Source organism: Ambystoma mexicanum, chromosome 12 (assembly GCF_040938575.1).
Source record: "Ambystoma mexicanum isolate Mex_15411 chromosome 12, UKY_AmexF1_1, whole genome shotgun sequence".
Classification (NCBI taxonomy): Eukaryota; Metazoa; Chordata; class Amphibia; order Caudata; family Ambystomatidae; genus Ambystoma; species Ambystoma mexicanum.
This window is the reverse complement of record NC_090936.1, coordinates 1,065,582,049-1,065,602,211: the sequence shown is the minus strand read 5'-3', so window position 1 is coordinate 1,065,602,211 and position 20,163 is coordinate 1,065,582,049. Positions and strand designations below refer to the sequence as shown.

Genomic DNA, 20,163 nt, shown 5'->3' with positions numbered 1-20,163 from the left:
TGTAACAATTCAAGGGTGCGTTGTTGCCCGGGATGGCCATTTATGGCCGCATCATGTGACCATGCCAGCGCCTGGTTGCGTGCATCGCATGTAGGAAGGAATAGTTTGCCCTGAATGAAAGGTAGCCGTCCTGGAGAGTAATGTCCCATTCCGTGAGTGTATGAGGATGTTGAGAAACCCATTCTCTAATGGCAGTGAGCATGGGTGGCGAGGGCGTACACATGCAAACAACATGGCTTTTCCCTAATAATGTGTCTGGAAACGAAACCAAGGATTCACCACCGGGAGATCGGGACAAAGCATCAGCCTTGCCATTGATGAGGCCTGGTCTCTGTTTTACAACAAAATCGAAGGCAGCAAAAAACAAGTGCCAGCGTACCTGCCGGCTGTTTACGCACTTCAGGGAGGCCAGGTCTTGCAGGTTTTTGTGGTCTGTATAAACCACCGTTTGGTGCTTTGCCCCCATGAGATGATGTCGCCATGTCTGGAGGGCGTCCTTGATGGCCAGCAGCTCTTTCTCGGTTACAGTGTAGTGAGTTTCGGCTGTTGAGAACTTCCGAGAATGATAGGCCACCGGATGTAACCGACCCGTGGCTGGACATGGCTGGGACAACACCGCACCTAGTGCAAACGAAGAGGCGTCTGCTTCCAGGACGTAGGGGAGGTCGGGATCGGGGTGTTGTAGGACCGGGGCAGAAGTAAACCTGGACTTGAGTGCCTCGAATGCCCTTTGCTGCGTAGGGGTCCAAGAGTACGGGACAAGAGGACTGGTCAAAGCGGTCAGGGGAGAAACGATGGAAGAGAAGCCGGCGATGAACCGTCGGTAGAAATTAGCGAAACCAAGAAAGGACTGAAGTTGTTTAATGTTAGTCGGAGTCGGCCATTCCATGACAGCACGAACCTTGGACAGGTTCATGGGCAGGCCTCCGGGGGAGATGTGGAAACCTAGGAACTCCACTTCCTTTGAATGGAAAGTGCATTTCTCCGGCTTGGCGAACAAGGCGTTCGCCTTAAGGCGAGAGAAGACCTCTCTGACATGACCAATGTGTTCCTCCAACGAGGGCGAAAAAACCAATATATCGTCCAGGTATACCACCACGTATGTATCCAAGATGTCAGAGTATACGTCATTGATAAACCGCTGGAAAGTTGCGGGAGCGTTACAAAGCCCAAAGGGCATTACGGTGTACTCAAATAACCCCTGCCGAGAGCAGAAGGCCGTCTTCCACTCATCCCCAAGTCGCATACGGATCAGGTTGTATGCCCCTCTTAGGTCCAACTTGGTGAAAACAGTAGCCCTTGTTAATCTGTCCAGCAGTGTGGAGATGAGGGGGGAGAGGGTACCTGTTTTTTATGGTAACTGCGTTCAACTTCCTGTAGTCCACACATGGACGCAAATCGCCTTCCTTTTTTGGCACGAAAAATATCGGGCTGGCGGCAGGGGAACACGATGGACGGATGTGACCCAATTGCAACGCCTGATGGATGTATTCATTGAGGGCCTGCTCCTCTGATTGGGACAATGAGTAGATCCTCCCCCTGGGTATAGGTGCATCCGGAACCAAATCAATCGGGCAGTCGTATGGTCTATGTGGGGGTAGACCCTCCGCCGTGGCTTTATCAAATACCATGTGGAATTCATGATATTCGATGGGGATATTAGCCAGGATGGCCCCAACAGTATGTGAAGGCCCAGTCTCTGAGGTTACGTCAGTAATGCGAGTAGAGGCCATGGCGCCCAGGATAGCGGCAGGAGAGGAGAGCGTATCGCCATCCACAAGACAAAACTGCTGACACACCTCTGACTCGAACGTGACCTGTCCTGTCCCCCAGTTAATCAACGCGTTGTGTTGCCGTAACCAGGGTATTCCCAATATGACACCGAATTGTGGCGTAGTGATAAGGTCAAATGACATGATTTCCCTGTGGGTGCTCTGAATCAATACTTCCAAGGGCGCGGTCTGAAACTGAATGGGGCCGGACGACAAGGACTTGCCGTCAACAGCATGTACGGGTTCCGGGTGTTCTTTTCTGACCAGGGGTAGGTTGAGACGATGGGCCAAGGCTATATCGATAAAACAACCTGTGGCCCCAGAGTCAATTACAATTTGGACCACATGTGCGACCTACCTAGTGGGTTTCATAAGGGCCTGGACTATCACTGGTCTGACAGGGCCGAAGGCGGGTTCAGAGGTGTTTGAAGACAGGCTCGCCGGTGCCCCCTGTATCATGGGCGAGCCCTCTGAAAACCCGGGGTTTTGTTCTTAGGGCGTCGGGGGCATTCCCTTACATAGTGTCCGTTTAACCCGCAATAAAAGCAGGCGTTATCCGCCCTCCGGCGTTCACGCTCGGACGGTGTTATCGGGCTTCGGATACCACCTATTTGCATGGGTTCGGAAGGGGTGGTAGAAGAGGCCTGACCGGACTGGCTAGTGAACATTGTTTCTGTCCTTCTCTCGGATCTCCTTGCATCTATCTGTAAAGCGAGATCCACCAGATCCGAAAACACCGAGGGAAGGGCAGGAACTACTGAAAGCGCATCCTTCATGGTGTTACATAAGCCACGGTAGAACACAATCGCCTTTTTCTCCTCCGGCTAGGAAGTCTAGGCGGCGAGCTGGTTATACCGAGCAATGTATTCTATCAACGATAGTTTACCCTGTGTTAGGTCCAGGAGTTCCAGATCCCTCGATTGAGCCTTATGGTGTGTATTAAAGACCTTGGCCATTTCCGTTATGAGAAGGTCAAAATCATACAGAGCGGGATGATCGTTTTCCAACATTGGATTTGCCCAGGTGGCCGCCACCCCAGATAAATGTGACAGAAGAAATGCGGCCTTTGTGACTGAATCGGGGAAAGCCAAGGGTCTGCACAAGAAGTGGAGTTTACATTGATTAATGAAGGTACGGTATTTCCGAGGGTCCCCCTGGTAGCGTTCTGGGGCAGCAAGAGGAACGGGTGTCGGAAGCAACATAGGAGTGGGTGCAGAGGCCGGGATAGGTGCTGGCTGATCCGAGGGGCCGGAGTCCCCGAATTCGGTGTCTGGGGGTAATGGGTAACGTGTGCTCTGTAAGGCGTCAAGACGGTCATGTATGGCTGTTGTGGCGGCGGCCATGTCGGTCCTGAGGGCCGCTACTGCTTGCATCAAAGCGGTCACTGGGTCCCCGGTGGAGGGATTCATACTCTGGATGACGAAAAGGGCTTCACAGTCTGTTACGCAGCTGTTGGTCGTGCAGAGTATGGGCTATCCCTCTGTTCCCAAGTATCAGACTGACAATCACGGTAATACCGCCAGAGTGATGCTTAGGGCCAAAGAAGGTAGTCCGTAGAGCCAGGACTCGGGAACAACCGGAAGAACCCCTGGAGCGCTGCAAAGGAAGGTATAAGGTTATGTAACTGTACAGAATGTAGTAATCTTAGTGAAAACATCCAGGGCACTAAATACCTGTGAGTACTGGAGCGTTGTCTCAGGGAATCGAAAGTAGGCGTTAGCCAGTTGTTCAGAGAGGGGCAGCGGGTCCGGGCAGACGTGGCAGCAGAGACGGGCAGGTAACCACCTAAGACAGGACCGGAGTCCTGTTGTAACACATGAAACGTAGAGAGTACCAGAGCAGTCCGAGGGGCTAAACACAAGGCAGTCCGTAGGGCAGAGCGTAAGTCGGCAGCAGTGGATCCAAATTCCAAGGTAGTAAAGGGGCAAGACACAAGCAATCCGTTGGGCAAAATAGTTTGTCAACAAAGAGTCCAAAGTTCCAAAGCAGACAAGAGTTAGGCACTGAGCGATCCGTAGAACAAAGCCGAGGTCAGATGAAGTAAGGAGTCTTGAAACGAAGCGTAAGCAACACGTGATCCAGAGAGAACAGCTGTGAAGCAACGCTTTCCGTAACCGGACTCCTTTTATGCATGGAAAGGAAACACGTGACCACTGTCACGTGACACGTGTACCCAAGTGTTGAGAATTGCTAGGCAACGAGTCACGTGCTCCGAGCCGCGCTGGGTCGCGCAGTCCTCCGTGCGTTTCTGTGATGAAGCCTCCAGTTCGCTTGCCACAAACATGAAGGGCGATAAACTCCAGCCCTGCCGAGCATGCCACGCCGTGCCCCATAGTGTGACACCTGATAAGGTAATAAGGTACCCCTGTAGGACGTGTGTGTTTGGGTGCTGGTTGAGAAGAGGCTGTGGACGTGGAGGGGCGTGTCTTTGTAGGAAGAGTCGTAGCTTGTGCGGGGAGCGGTGTGACACAAGGGACCACTCACTATGACCCTAAGATGACGCTAGAAAACCCTAAACTCCACTTACTTGGCATGCGTTCCCTGGTTTCCCACCTTTTGGAACCTGAACGCCGGATTCCAAGTTGTCCAATACCCTTTTCCCTGTTGGCATCCAGCAGCAGGAATTCACTCAGTGGCAGCAGAAAAGCAAAGGAGGAGACTGCATCCTCCTAGTCAGTTGCTAACACCATTACAACAGGTGGGAGAGTCTGGGACTTAGTCAAGAAGTCAGAGCTGAGGTGCACGCTGCCATAGGCCATGCCCACCACCCCAGACAGTGGTCCATGAGTGTGGCTAGATCCTCCCGGTCTCCTTCAGCTGCGCTGTTACAGCAAAGCAAGGATTTCTAGTTGTACAGTTCTGATTTGCATGAAGCTCAAGGCCTTTTGTGACCCAACAAGACCTCCTCACCAAGGAACGCCTCTACGCTGGACTCCTGGCATGATTTGCAGCGTGGCTGCGTTCTAATAGGGAGGTAGGACATACTACTCCGTCTCCATGGGCATGGCACGTACATCCATCTATTGACTTGACAGGCATACTTTTACCTGTGTGTGTAGCTGGGTATTGTCCTCCTGCCAATGTCTTCTCCTGCCTTTATGGTTAATCCAGCGAAGTGTTCAGCCAGCATTTACCCTAATGGCAACCCTTTGCCAAGCCCTGCATCTGTCTTAGCGACCAATAAAGCAGTGTCATAAAATGGCCAAAGAACATTCACAGTATTTTAATCATCCACCACTAATTAAGTGAAGATAAAATGCCCTCTGGTGCCCCAGGCAATGAAACCATCACATCCTTCTATGGTCCTTACTAGGCAGTGCAACAGGAGCCTGCAGCGATGTATTATTAGTATCATTAGTATTATTATGGTATTTATTGAATGTGGATCTAGCTTCGGGAAGCAACTGAGCGCTTTACAATCATAGAGGGAAGAACACAGTGAAGGAAGCAGAGGAAACGGGACTAGGGAGAGGACAACATGGGAGGGTGGGCGACCTATTTGCAATAGACATGACCAGTTGATGCTAAGGCACTTTCATTCCACCACTGATGCCTCTGCAAGCCATTAAGAGTCCAGTGGGCAAAGGTGAAATGGAAGCAGATTATCCAAACACTGGGCTGCATGTCTTAAAAAGAAAGAGACTAGAAGTGAGTCACCAACAGATTCAACACAGGGTGCGTGATGGAGCCATTAAAGAACCAAAGCAATCTGTGGTGACGAAAAGACTGCAGTTTCTTCAAAAGTAGCATGGCCCACCACAATGCCCGCCACTGCAATTCCTGAAGTGTTGCTTGCCAGGGTTTCCTTGGGTGATTGACTATTGATGTCACCTGCAGCAGTGAATCAAATCAGTGAATGGTGTGTGATGGAGTCCTCTATGTGGTGACTACCATGAAATATTGGGATGTGGTATATGGAGGTACCCCAGGGTTCTCCCAGTCAACCCTTGGGTGATCCATCACATGTTTTGCAGTCACAACGTCCAGGAAAGATCTATAGTTTGTCCCACCAGGAAATGTGCCAGATGAGGAAAAGTGGCCAGTAATATCTTCATATTTAGTATTGGGGGGCAAAGAACACTGAGAAAATCAGGCCCAGGAAGAGTATGTCATTAGTTCAGCACAAGCGGGAAATTGGTTGTTAGCTCCTGGTCCCGTCCGTGCGACCACATGCAGACCATGATTCTGCATCAAACACAACTCGTGCGTGCAGGTTCCGGCTTTCTTCATGGAATGAAGCTATATGAGAAGCATACCGCATCAAGGAACGGAGCAAAGATAAAGTCTACACGCCACACACAAAGACACCGACAACGAGCAAAGAACTTACTCCCACCCTTAGCCTATGTAATGTTGGATGCCAGATACTGAAGAGAGAGAGTAGGCTAGTCACCTGCAGAGTGGGGTATCCTGGTGGTTGTCATGGCACTGATGTCTGATCCCAAGATGGCAGATAGGCTATTTAAGCCCTAAGGGTTGGGAGTGGGAGGCACAGGATTCACCTAATTGGGTAGCTACAAAGAAATGCTACACCTGAACATAATGCGCTCTTTCAAAAGTTGCCAATCAGGGAGGTCAATAGAGTCTTTAAAATCTGGATAGAGAATCTTACAGCTCGGGCTTCTTGGGCTAGCTTGCTGCGATGAGCACAAGGAGAGACTTTCAGTTAAGAGCCTTGAAGCCTGGAGCGGGGAGTTATTGGCGTTATGACTTCCGATGCTTGTGTTCTAATGTGCTGTTGCACACTTGCTTCAGTGTGAGCTATTGTAGCTGTGGAGTCAATAGCTCTTTCCCCAGGATAATCCTTCAGAATAAGTAGCCCTCACGAGACAATGTCTGTTCCACCAGAATATTCTCGGGGCTTCAATCGTATCTTTATTCGGTAGCCCTATTGCCCCTTTTTCAATTGTAGGATGTACCATCAACCCCGGAGGAGCTATTAAACATGAAAGCTTTTCAGAGACAATCCAGCATCCTCCTCCCTTGCCTCAAATCTCGACCCTTTTAATCTCTGCCACCTTCGGGCACTCCTCCCATAACCTCTGAGAGACGATTTACACGTAGATATGAGGGGGTCAGGTCAGCCACCCTAACATCCATAGACTGCGGTAAGGACTTGCTATCCAAACCCAGATCTTGATGATAACCTCCCTGCTAAACAGCGTCCCCAATCTTGGTCTGAAAAGAGGACTGGACTTTCGAAAGTAGTTCTACTTCCGATATATTATGCAGACTTGCTATTGCCTTCAAATGTGCAAATGTGCATGGGGGAGCTCCCTCAGGTGGCTAGACCTGGTAATAGGCATGTTCATTGACAGCAAAACAAAGCAAAAGGCGCTCAGCAAGAGCATCACGCGATCTTGCACGTTCTCTCAACCACTAATTGCGCAAAAGATGGGGAGGTTTTCAATTGTAACAATTCACATAACTAAGCACAGAACTGAGCACATAACCGGCATATAGCAAGAGCATGAGATATTTGGCATGCTACTCGCCTAGGTCAGTTGATACCTTGCTTCCTCCGCTGGATGCAGACTTGGAGTTCACTGGCTCCTGGGAACAACCCTCCTCTCTGGCACGTGGCTGCACCTACAAACCTTCCCTGCCACCATTCAAAGGATCTTTCTAAGGAACTGTATCTACCACTGCCAGGTAGCCATTATTTTACATTTTAGTCTTAACCGTCTTCTTCTCTGGAACAGTATTAATAATTCATGGACATAATGCAATGTAGCCACGCTGAATATCTCGCAAACATGCTAAAAGTGCGTCATACTTCTTAATGGTGGATTATCCTATTCTACACTTAAAGTCAATATGTATCTAATGTAAGTGGTCTGCACTTGTCCAACCTCCCACTCCCCCCAGCACTTCTCCCCTCCCTGTTCCCCGAACTTGCGCGATCTGAATGTCAATAGACGTAGTAAGAACGTTGTTTTTGTCCTCCCTCTGCCCCCCCCTTGTCTTGGCGTGCCATGAAACACTTGTGTATAGGCGCGTTATAAATGCCATATCATATCTTGTGTAGAGCACATCTGCCACTATTGGTGGCCTTGCTGCACTTGGCTCTGTAAGAAAAAGGTGGCAGGGTTCATAAGTAGGACAGTGGGAGAGGCAGGTATGAAACCTGTGATGTTGGTGGGTGCAGGTCGGAGGTACCCGATTCCCGAGTGCCACTCTGCTTTCTATGGGTTTGATGGAAGAAACCTGGCCTACAAGATCCTGTCTCTTACCCATAAATGCCTCTCCAATCAAGCCCCCATTTACTTGTCCAATACTATCTTTCGCCACACATCCACAAGACCCGTTAGATCCTCCATGAGGCACAGTGTCATTATACCCAGATTCAGGCAACAACGTGCAGGCGGAGCAAGTTTCCCAGTCCTAGCAGCTAGAAAATGGAACGCCCTCCCCCTCTCCATCAGGAAAGAACCATCCTATGATGCATTCAGATATGAAACTAAACAGGGCTTTAAGTGGTCCGGGGCCTGCCGGGGCCGGGCCCCGGCAGTCTCCAAAAAGTGGGACTGAGCCGGGGCCCTGCCGGGGCCCCCCCTTCCACTGCACGCAACATTGGCGGGATGTATTATCCCGTCGCGGCGGCAGCCGCGACGGGAGATGCGCCTGCCATGAAGTCAGGCATCTGACAGAAGTGGCAGCCAACCACAGGGATGCTGTGCCTGGCTGCCACTTCTGTAAGTCATAGTAACTGCCTCTGGTGACCTCTCGCGCGAGGGGTCACCAGAGGCAGTTACTGTCCCTTTGTTTCCCCAGGTCGCTGAGGCGTCTTTAACCCTCGGCGAACCTGGGGATTCCTCGACATTTTTCGAGGTTTATGAAAGATGGCTTGAAAAGTACACAATTCAAGCCATCTTTTATAAATCTTTGCCGACGGACAATTTTGTCCGTAGTCAAAGTTTTATAAAAGATGGCTTGAATTGTGTACTTTCAAAGCCATCTTTTATAAAACCGAAATGTTTAAAAAAAAAATGGCCTGAAAAGTAGGCAAACCGTAAGGTATGCACACACACATATATATGCATGTTATATATCTGTGTGCGTACCTTACTATGGTTTGTGTACTTTGCAAGCCATCTTTTCTAAACATAGAAATAAATATGTTATAAAAGATGGCTTGCAAAGTACACAAACCGTGGTAAGGTACGCACACAGATATATAACATGCATATTTATGTGTGTGCATACCTTACGATTTGTGTACATTTTAGGCCACGCCCCCCACAAGCCACGCCCCCAAATGAGGGCCCCCCCTCGATTTCTTACCCCACTTAAAGCCCTGAAACTAAAGCCTTGCTTCACGAGCAAGATTGCCACCCCAAAGCCTGAAACCCTCCATGATCCAAATACACACATCATTAATGCGCCCACTTACTGAACTAACGCTATCTGTATATTATAAGTATCTTGTGTATTGCCTGCCACGGGCCACACACTGACCCTTGTATATTATATGTATATTCTATATCTCCTATTATATGTATATTGTATATTTCACGCCCCATTATTGTGTAGTCTTCAATCTGAGTGTACTTTAGAACTGTCTATATCTGTAACATGCAAGATTAGCGCCCAGCTGCCCAAGGGCTTGGTGCACGCTATAAATAAATAAACTAAACTAAACTAAACTAAACTAAACTGGGAGTTTGCAATGCATAGAAAGAGCCCAAGATCCGAGAGACTGCAGGGATTTTATAGCCCCTCATTTGGGACAGTGTGACAGGGCTGAAGAGGAGAGTTTAATAGTGTCTTGGTTAGTGTTGATGTGCTAGTGGCTGGGCTTCTCGTGGCTGTCTGGGGAGGTATGTGTGTGTGTAGTGTTAAGTAGCAGGAGATCTCAGAGGGGAGTCAGTTAGTCGGTAGAAGGCAGGGGTAGACCTTACTAGGCAAAACAACCAGCAAATCTACACTCCTACGCGAGGCCATTTTCAGACAGAACACATTTCTGTAGCCCAATGTCACCTCCATTTATCTCTCTCTCGCTCTCTTTCTGCCTTTCTTTCTCTCCCTCTCTCTGTCGCTGTCTCTGTAAATTTTACCCCCAAAGGAACTAGATGAGCATATGTGAGTTGGAAGATGAGGGAAAGGGATCAGGGTTGAAAGCCAGCGATCCAAATTTTCGAGGGAGAAAAGGCCGAAGATTATTTTCCCAAAATAATCTTCGGTCTTTTCTCCCCTGCACATTTACAACTTTGCCCCCTGCCCCCACCCGCACCCCACCACACCCCCACACCCCTACTTACCTTGTGTCCTGACCCTGAAACGCCTGTTCCCTTTCACTCTGGTGATGGGGAACCGGCGCCGCAAGGTCCTTTTCTTTTTTGAATGGCTGCGGGGGACACCCCCGCAACCCCTGCTCACAATATAGTGACCAAGGATGTGGGGACACCCCTGCAGCCTCTCTTTTTTAATGGCTTTTTGGAATGGCTGCTGAGGCTTATGGGAGGCAAGAACTTTTTCAGCATAAGGGCAGCTTCAAATAGGAGGACTGCAGTCACCCATTTAATTTTAAGAGATGAACCGAGAGATGCTCGCTCACTTCAAGATGCTCAAGACCTGGGCCTGTGAGGCAGGCTAAGGTGTCCATAAGCCGTTGGTCTAGGTAAGGGCCAGAATCCCAGGACATTTCAACGAGAGATCTACCCTTCTGTCACCCACAAGCCCCAAACTCTTCTCACACAGTCCAAAATGAAAATCCCCCCACACTCCCTTGCCACCAACAGCCACAACTCACCTGGTATTGCCATGACAACAGGCCTTCAGTATCAGAGTGATGCTGCACCTCTGTTGGGGAAAACAAGGAGCAGAAAAGATGGAATGTAGATTTCTGAAAAAGTGTGCAACACCTTAGTCTAAAAAAATGAGACAGGGAGGTGTTACAGCCACAGGATGGTGAAGCGCAGTAAGATGGCAATGAGAAATAGGGATTTTGAGGGTGTGGGATATGATGGATTTTCCAATGGGGCTGCAATCTCCTGTTTGAGGTCTCTCTGGCCCCTTTCTAGTTAAGTGTCCCAGGGGGATTTCCTTACTTTCCTTCCACAGATGAATGATGGAGCCAGGGGAAAAACAGGCATGTTTTTTTCTTCCACATTTTAAGGGCTGTCCTTCCAAGAGTAGCGAAGGGCTGCCAGGGATTAGCATATTCACAATGTGTGAGCCGTTCCCCATGACGGAGGGGGTTTCCTGGAGCCAGGGAGGGTAGCAGCTCACCCAGCCACTTAGACTACAGAAGAGAGGAAGGGGGGGGAGAGGCTGTCGGGCAGTCTCTTTGAAGTATGTAGTGTGTTCACTGAATTGTGCTGTTACATTTGCAACTTCACACAAGTTGGTTTGATGTTTTAGGAAAATGTCAGAGAAGGTACCCTACATGCACTCCTAAACTGTGCAGCTTCCTGTGTGTACCCTCTGTGACCACAAAAACAATGGTACATTGCCCTCCTTCGGTCCCATGCTAAACCAGCTGAAAAATATAAACAGGGGATCTGCAACACAAAGAAGAAGCTTGTAGACCCCTGACAAATTAAGCAAAACCACACCCATAATCTCTCACCATTGACTATGCTGGCTAGAGCTGATGGGAGTTTTAGATGAAAGCATCTGGAGAGCCAAAGGTTGCAGACCCTCTGTATAGACTATGTACGCATGCACGCATGCACACATGCAACACAAAGAAAAAGCTTGCAGGTCCCTGAACATTCAGAACAATGGCATTTTTGTGGCTAGGATCAGCCATTTTGTAAATGCCTGGCCTACTCTGTAAGCTAGTTCTAGAGTTGTAAAATGCTTCCTGTATGTTGGCATGTTTACGGATATGCTTAGATGTTTCATAGCATGTAACCCACCAGCAGTGAGTCTGATCCTCAGGCTCCCAGGACCACCGATGAGCGTTTCCCATTAACGATGAGGGCCATATACCCATATAAGTTCTTGCAGTACATAGTTTGCCTTCACATAGCCTGTCCCACCAACTGGTTTAGACCATTGCTCCAGGTATTGTTTCAAGGCCACGTTTTTATACTAGTCAGGGACCATTCATTGCAAACGGCTGATATCAATGTACTCTTTGGAGATCATTATCTTGTCTCCCAGATCATTCTTCAAATAATTCTGCATATGATACAATATTAACCAGATAGCTTGAACATTTTTACCCAGACCAACCCTAAACCAACATGGACAATGATAACATTATCGCTAAAAACAATTGTAAAGTTTGCAATTTGTATGTTAACATACATATCTTGTTGTTGGGTAGAAGCTATCTTCAAGCAAGCAAATTGGCACACTTTCACCACCCACTCCCTGACTTATTTAAATGCATGTTTGTTACTGCCTCTCCCATCGTTATTGTTGTCACATCATAATAAAGTTAGTTTGCATTTCTGGCCAATTGCTGTTTCTTCCAACAAAATGAGGCAATTTGCAAACATTAAAATGGCCATAAGCATCCAACTCAACATGGCGGAAAAGAGCAATAGTGCAAATGCGCCCAAATGTCAGAAATAAGGTGATTGAAAACTGAGGTACTAATATGCACTCCTTTTTTAGTTGTCTACTAACTTTCATAAGTGATTTAGCAGTACGATCGCCCAGATTCCAGGTGTTATCCTGCACGCTTATCAGTAACTACAGCAATAACCTAGGCTTGCAAAGATCTGTACCTTTTGGCCACTAGAGCCTGATAGGGAAGCCCATTTTGACTAGTCACATCCCGGCAGCCTAAGCTAATAGTCTGAGTGAAGCGAGGACAATTTCTAATGGCTGAGGGCCGTTACCGATGGTACAGCTGACACGTTAAGCTTTGTTGCCATTAGCCGTTGGGCAAAATATGTGCAAGGCTAATGGTGAAATGTGAAAAATGAAACAATGCTATTGGGTTAGCCTTGTCACATGAAGGAAACCTTATCCCTAGCAAAGATGGCCTCCATGGAAGAGAGAAAAGGGAGATCAAACAGAGGCCCTTCTCTACTCCCATGGTGGCCACTGCACTCGAGACGGTTAGAGACGGTTAGATCGTCCCGGGAAAGGTATTGAAAGGTGCTAGGGAAAATACAGGCTCAGGGTTGAAGTGAGGAGAAAGGCGTGGGAAGGTGGGCAGCAAGAGGCAGGGTGCTTGTGGGCATCGCAAGAAAGAAGAGCGTGTGGCCGGTGATAGCAATGCTCAATGGCAATGCTTGGAACACGGTCTTACACTGGCAGTTGAGGCCACACCAGGGTGCTAATGTCCCTTGACATATCCCATTCCAATCTATCGACTATCGAGTGGGGACATGAATGCAACAAAGAAGTCATAGGTTCCATTTGTTGGCTGCATTGTGCACTTCCAGGTCAAATGCTGTGCAACTAAATACTGTTTGGCACTAGAAATATTGGCTTGAAACCCAACTAGGACCCAACTAGTAACCTCACACCGCTTAACCATCCAGATTTTTCAAGGAGTTTGTTGATAATAGAATAACTTACCATAGCAATGCACTCTTGAACCAAACCAATGCTTTCCTGGCTTCATGGATCTTTTTTAATTACTTGTACTTGGAGCATGGATTATGAACAGTGACACAATGTACATCATAAGCTTCATTCAAGAATGTTTTATTATGGTTCACAATATAAGGTCTTTGGGTTAGAGAAACACCTATAGGTACCAGGTAAATGTTCTAGGAAAACTCTTAGTAAACCAGTGTCAAGGGAGGGATAACTTAAAGGGGAGTTCTCTTCGTGCCCCCTGCACCTAAAGGTGATGCGTTCTTCCAATATAAAATATCTTAAACCAAGTCTTGTAAGATTGTCTCTCTGTGGCACCCTATTCTAGCAAGCAAAGTTCAGAAGTGATGGCCAATAGACAGCCCAAACCGAATTTTTAAAAGTTCTTTACCCTTTAGGCTAACCCAAAGTTGCAGCAAAAGAGTTCTCCATGTTTGACCAGCAAAACTGCTCATAAAGCTATGTTTCCAAAGGCCATCCCTACTGTTGAAAACAAACATAGACCAGGTGCAATGTTGGGCTTTCCCATCCTAGGGGCATTGGTTCTCTTTCTCCAGGATCTCTGGTCAACACACATACATTTGGCCTCTCCATATCCTCTTGCTTCTTTAGCTCATCACCCTCTTAAGTCTCTCCATCACCCTGTGTACTAGAAAGCGTTTCTCAGGTCTCTCCAAAACCTTGGCTTCACTCAGGTATCTTGCAGGGCTCCCAAAGACCTTGGATTTGGCATACCTCACCTCACTGGCAACCCATGTTACCCGAGAATGGAATCGTCAGGAACAATGCTTAGTTCAGGCCTAGAACTACAGCCCCCGGGAATATTACTACCCGATTCAGCTCTCAGAACTGGTGCTTATTGCTTAAACAGCTGGTACAAATCATTATATCCATTTAGCACTTATCTATGTTCGGTTTTCACCTATTAGACTTAATTTGACAAGCCAGTGAATCCCACTTTCCTTCTTCACTACCGAATTAGTGTGCATGACTACCTTAGCGCTATGATGTTTTTCATTAACCCAGCTAGAAGGATTGTATTTACCCAATGCCGACGCAACTGCAGGTGAGTTTAGCCATTTAGACCACAGGGGAAGATGTCCGAGAGATGTAAGTGCCCACAAAGCAACTCCCAGAAGAGTTGTTGGTGGGACCACCAACAGGCCAGACAACAGGAAACATGCCAATTCCATAGAATAGCCCCATTATCTAAAGGTACAATGTTTTGGGTGAAGATATTTGGAAAGCGTTGAGGAACTGCAGTGACCCTTGATGGATTAGGGATGCGTGAAAAGCCTGTGAGAACAGTGGAGTGACCTACCCTACCTTGGAGGCCAGAGGCTGCAAGATGTGGAGAGTCAAGTCATGAGAAGCCCTGTAACATAGACCTGTTAACTGGGAACACAAGCCCTCAACACAGTCATATGTACCATAGGAGCAACGTAGGGTGGGAATGGTAGAAAGGTCCCTCAATACCAGGGCATTGCATTCTTTGGTCCTGTGCTCATAAGCACAGGAGCTTCTGCCTTAGCTCAACATTGCGGACATAAATCAAAGATTTTAGTATGTTTGATTGCTCATTTGGTAATCCGCCTGATGAGTTCCTTTGTGCACTGTGCAGCCCTCTGTCTCTCTCCCTCGCCTGGGTTTCTTTTCTGTCCCTCTCCCTTATGGTGCTCTCTATCTCCCCTATCTATTCTAACAGCTACTCTATTACCTATTCTCCTTCTCTTTCGAAGCCTGGGAGGAAAACGTTTAAGAAGCGTCTTCTGGTCTCTAACCCAGGTCTGCCCATTGCTGACACCTTTGTCAATGCTTCCTCCAGGCATACTATTACTGACATTCTCTTTGTCATTCCCTCCCCATATGGTTTCTGTCCTCTCCCATTTCTCTTCTTCACCCATTAATGGTGGTACCAAATGGGAAAGGCTCTTGGCACATTTCACATCATCCAGGTGCATCATCAATGTCTACTCCATTGGCACTATCATGGGCCAGGGTTCTCGGCCCAATCTCCACCTTCTTGACAGGTGTCTTCTGTCTCTCATTAACTTCCTCCATTCTCCTGCTACTCCTCCTTCTTCCACCCCACCTGCCACCTCGCCCCATCCGGCAGTGGTACCTCGTGCCTGTACCCCTCTGTGGAAAACCTTTAGGGGGGCAACCAGCTACACTTAGCTACCCCCAATTCTTGCTCTGCTGTGAAACACTCCTCTGACATCTGTCACCTCCTTGAGGACTTTGAACTTGACGTCCTCGCACTCACAGAGACGTGGTTCAATGCCAGCTCTGTCACTGCTTTTGACACTCTTCTTCCTGAGGGCTACAAGATGGCCTTTGTTTTCCCAGAATGGATCCCTGCCTCTATCATACCCATTACATCCTAATCCTCCTTTGAATATCTTGTCTGCAAACTTTGCAACTCTCCTACCCTATCGATCACTCTCACTACCATAAACAGGACCCCTGGGCTGGTCTCCCTCTCAATCTCACCTCTTCTCTCCTGACTTCTACCTCTACTCTAAGCTTCTCCTCCTCAGAGACTTCAATATTCATTTTGACTCTCCTGACACGGTGCTACCCTTCTGCAACCTCTGTGACTCTTTCCCTCTCACCATTCTTCCCTCTAGCCCAACTCACTCAGCCGGGCACACTTTGGATGTGCTCATTTCAGCTGAACTCTCTCTCTTCAACCCTCTCAGTACACCTCTCTCTTGGTCTGATCACTCTCTCGTCTCCTCTCATTTGAAGCTCCAGGGATCCCCGGCTAAGCCTCTGCCTACACTGGCAGCCTCTTTCTCCATCATCCGATCGATGAAGAGAGTGTCAGTAGATGCTTTTGCCACATCTTTTACTCCCGCCCTCCACCCCGCTATTGATCCTCACTCTGATTCAGCCCTTGCTAACCTTCACCATTCCATCTCCAACACCCTTGACATCCTTGCCCCTGCCATGAGGATCCACATGAAGCCTGCCTCCAAGTGCAACAGGTGGTATGATTCTGACATAGCCTCGCTCAAAAGCCAGTGCAGAGTTGTGGCATGGAAGTGGTTTACTTCTCACACATCCCCTGGCAAACTGGCCTGTCGCCTGCTCCAAAGGCATTACAGACTATCCCTCCGGTCCAAGAAGTGGGCCCATATTCTAGCCTGCATCTCTGGGGCAACGAACCATACAGCAGAACCTTTCAAAATCTGTAAGGAACTTGCCAATCCTACTGCAGTCTCCACTTCTCCTCTTCCTTCTCAGGCCCTCTGCACGGCTCTGGCCTCCCACTTCATAACCAAAACTCAGGACATCCTGTCCTCACTCTCCTCTATTCCCCTCCCTCCTTCTCCTGCACTTATGCCTCCCTTGGCCCCTCTCTCTCCATCCCTCCTACTCTCCTCCTTCTCACCCATATCACTGGATGTGGTTACCCAGACAGTTTGCTCTATGAAAGTCTCCTCCAAACAGGTGCTCCCCTGCTCCTCGAGAACTTCCAAGGACAATACTGCCACCCTCACTCCATCTTTGGCTGAGTTCTGCAATCACTCTTTTACCACAGGCGCCTTCCAATCACCTCTTAAGCACTCCCTGTGCACCCCATCCTAAAAGGCCATCTGTGGACCCTTCCTTCCTGGCTAATTGTCACCCTAAATCCACTACCTCCTTCTTGGGAAAACTTTTGGAGAAGTTGGTCATCCATCAACTAATCCTCCACACTGAATCCATTGGCTGTCTCCAAGACCACCAGTCAGAGCAGCCAGAGGCACGGAAACTGCACTGCTGGACACCAGTGAAGACTTGCTCTCTAACCTCGACTCCAACTCGCCTTCCGTTCTCATCCTCCTTTATCTGTCCCCTGCCTTCGGTACTGTCCATCATGCAACTCTCTTAATCGACTCTGTGCTACTCTGGACATCACTGACTTTGCACTGGCTTGGCTGACTTCTTTCCTTTCAAATTGGTCCTCCCAGGTTCAACTGGGACCCTTTCTCTCCTCTACCTCACTCTCTACCTGTGGCGTCCCTCAGGGTTCTATCCTCTCGCTGTGGCTCTTCAACATTTCCACCTCCTCTCCTCACTCCCAGTGTTATGTGGATGTCACTCAGATCTCCTTTAAGCTTCCCTCTCTACCTCCTCTCTTCCTTCTCTCATTACTGACTGAGCTGCTAATGATCTCTGCCTTAATTCTAGTAAGACCGAGATCCTTCTCATTGAAACCCCTCTTCCTTCCTTCCCCTCTTCTCTCTGGCCACAGTCCTTGGGCCCCCCTCCCCTCACCCTCTTGGGAGTCAAAACACCTGGGTGTCATCTTCGACTTCTCCCTCTCCTTCTCACCAAATATTGCTGGCCTTGCCAAGAAGGCTCCCTTTCAGCTTCACCTCCTCAGAGGTATTCTCCATTTCCTCACCTTCCCCCAGAAACTCATTATGAGGTTGGTGGTAAACCCTGGGAGCCAACGGCGGGTTGCTGCCAACCCTGTAACACCAAATCTGGCGCATGAATTCCCGGTGCCACCGGGACATCACAAGTCCTGACGGCGCGGAAAGTCAGGCGCCGGATTTTGCAAGTCCCCATTCCCATTCCATATGGGAATGGGGACTCGGTAGCACCAGCACCAGTGCTTCCATGGCAACTGGTCGCTGCGCCCAGCAGGGTCAGACCTGTCAGGCGCAGCAGCCCCAATAGGCAGACTCGTAGTGTGGCAGTCCGGAAAACAAGGGTGCCGGTGAGCTTATCAGCACCCTTGTTTCCGGACTGCCACACTTGTAATGAGGCCCAATGACTCCATTCTATGGTTCTTTCAAGGCTTGACTAATGCAACAGCCTCTTCCTCAATCTACCTCTCTCCCCCTCCGCCCTCTTCAACTAGTCCAGAATACGACTGCCAGACTTATCCTTGGCCTCAAGCCCAGGTACCGCATCTCTCCAGCCCTAATATCTCCACTGGCTCCCGGTGGCTGCAAGAATCAAATTTAAGACCCTCTGCATCATCCACAAGGCTTTCTGGGGCCTGGGAGTGCACTACATCCAACTTTCTCTCCCTAAATACCTCCCTGCTAGAGTATGTCTGTCCTCTAGCTCTGACTCTCTGCAGGTCAGACGTTTTTCTAAGCAGAGTGTGGGGGGCAGATCTCTTTCTACGGCAGGAGCCTGCCTCTGGAATGGCCTCCTGCCCCTCTAAGACATGAGCCGGATCTCCTTAAGTTCTCAAGACCTTCCTCTTCTCCTCCTCCTTCCCGCTCCCCCTTCCTTGCTAATGACCCTTCCCTGCTGCTGCAACTGGCTGCCTGGTCCCTTCTGAGTCATACAGGGGCCAGGCCATCCCTCGTTCAGTCTGCCTCTGTATCCCCTTTTAGCACTTCCCTTCGGGCACCCTACCATGACTGGACTACTGAGTCTGGTCCACCCTCCCCGCACCCTCATTGCACTTGTTACCATTATCCTGTCCCCTGCGCATTTGCCCTCCGGGCTCTCCCCCCTGCACTTACCCAGACCCTGGTGTTCCCTCCCTCCTACATCTCCCCCTCTCCTCACACCTTCCCCCTCACACACGCCCTCTGCCCCTGCACTTCCTGTTTGCTGCACTTGCGCGATCTGATTTTCACAAGGCCTTGTAGGACCGTTTATTGTTGTTCATCCCCTCTGCTCCGCCTTCCCCTTTGCCTTGTGGCGCCTGGAAACATTTTCTGATGTATAGGCACCTTACAAATGTTCAATAAATAAATCAATTATTAAGCCCAACCAAGAAGAACAACAGAGTGGAAGGTACAATCCTTCAAGCCCCGTCCACTGAAGTTGCTGCAACACACTCAAGACCCCCAACTGCAATCTCTGTAAGAGGCCAATTGGTGCCAATTGTAATTGGCTATTTATAACGTGCTTAATACCCAGAGGTTTCTAAGTGCAGATCTGGGGATCGAACCTGTGTTGAACCTGTGTTACACTGCATCGTCTTGCTTCCAAGGTGAGGGTGTTGCCCCTGAGCTGTTGAACCTGTGTTACACTGCATCGTCTTGCTTCCAAGGTGAGGGTGTTGCCCCTGAGCTATCCTCCCGAGGAGTTGCTGGCTTCCTTCGTCTCAGCTTCCCGGTCGATGACCCATAAGCAAGGAGAGGCCTGCTGCTTCATCAACCTGGCTGGAAATGATGGCACAATTAGACCCGGCCTGTGAAAGAACGGTGATCTGAATGTTCACACCCGGGCCATTGACCAAAATAAGTAACATTTTAATGCATGGTGGTGTAGTGATTTGTAAGTGCTCTGGCAGCTCTAGTCTAGAGTTTCTCTGTGTATCGTTTAATTGTTTTATTGCACATTGTTTCTTTGTGTATTGTGTATCATTGTATTGTTTTATTGTGCCGCTCCATTGTGCTCCTGTACCTTCAGTCTGCCCTGCTCCACTGTCTACCTTACACTGTCCCATCATGTAAGTGTATTCGGTGTCTGTTGGTAGCCTGCTGACGAGTATACATACGTACGTACGTGTATTCATGTATGCAGCTCACACTGCAAACTCAATAGCTTTTCAAACCGTTGTGTGTTTGTGTTATTATTGCAGGGTGACCGAGGTGGACCAGGGTTTGATGGGGACAAGGGCGAGAAAGGAGAAGATGGCGGCCCAGGTGAAAAGGTACTCAGCAGGCCGAGGGGTGCTGATTTTCCGAGATGAGTCATCACGATGAATCACTCGCGAAGTGTGATGTAATCCCCATTAAACTGTCCCCTGTGCACCCTATGTCATCACACTGTTTATTTCACGTGAGATTGTTGCCGTCTTTGAGGATTTATATGCATGTTCGACACACGAGAGGCTGCCAGTAGCAGCTTTAAAGTTAGACATCGATGAAAGTGAACACTTCGGCTGACTTTAAAAATACATTATTTGCTTCGTCTTACC

The 20,163-nt window shown here is 48.8% G+C and overlaps 1 protein-coding gene across 1 annotated transcript in view; it reads left to right on the top strand.

Annotated features, from left to right (window-relative positions):
* The window catches only part of LOC138514720 (collagen alpha-1(VII) chain-like), a 1,453,166-nt gene that overhangs the window by 1,100,835 nt on the left and 332,168 nt on the right, over window positions 1–20,163 (top strand). The window contains exon 86 of the mRNA XM_069630120.1: window positions 19,825–19,896. Coding sequence (XP_069486221.1) covers window positions 19,825–19,896 — 72 coding nt within the window. The remainder of the gene's footprint in view (window positions 1–19,824; window positions 19,897–20,163) is intronic.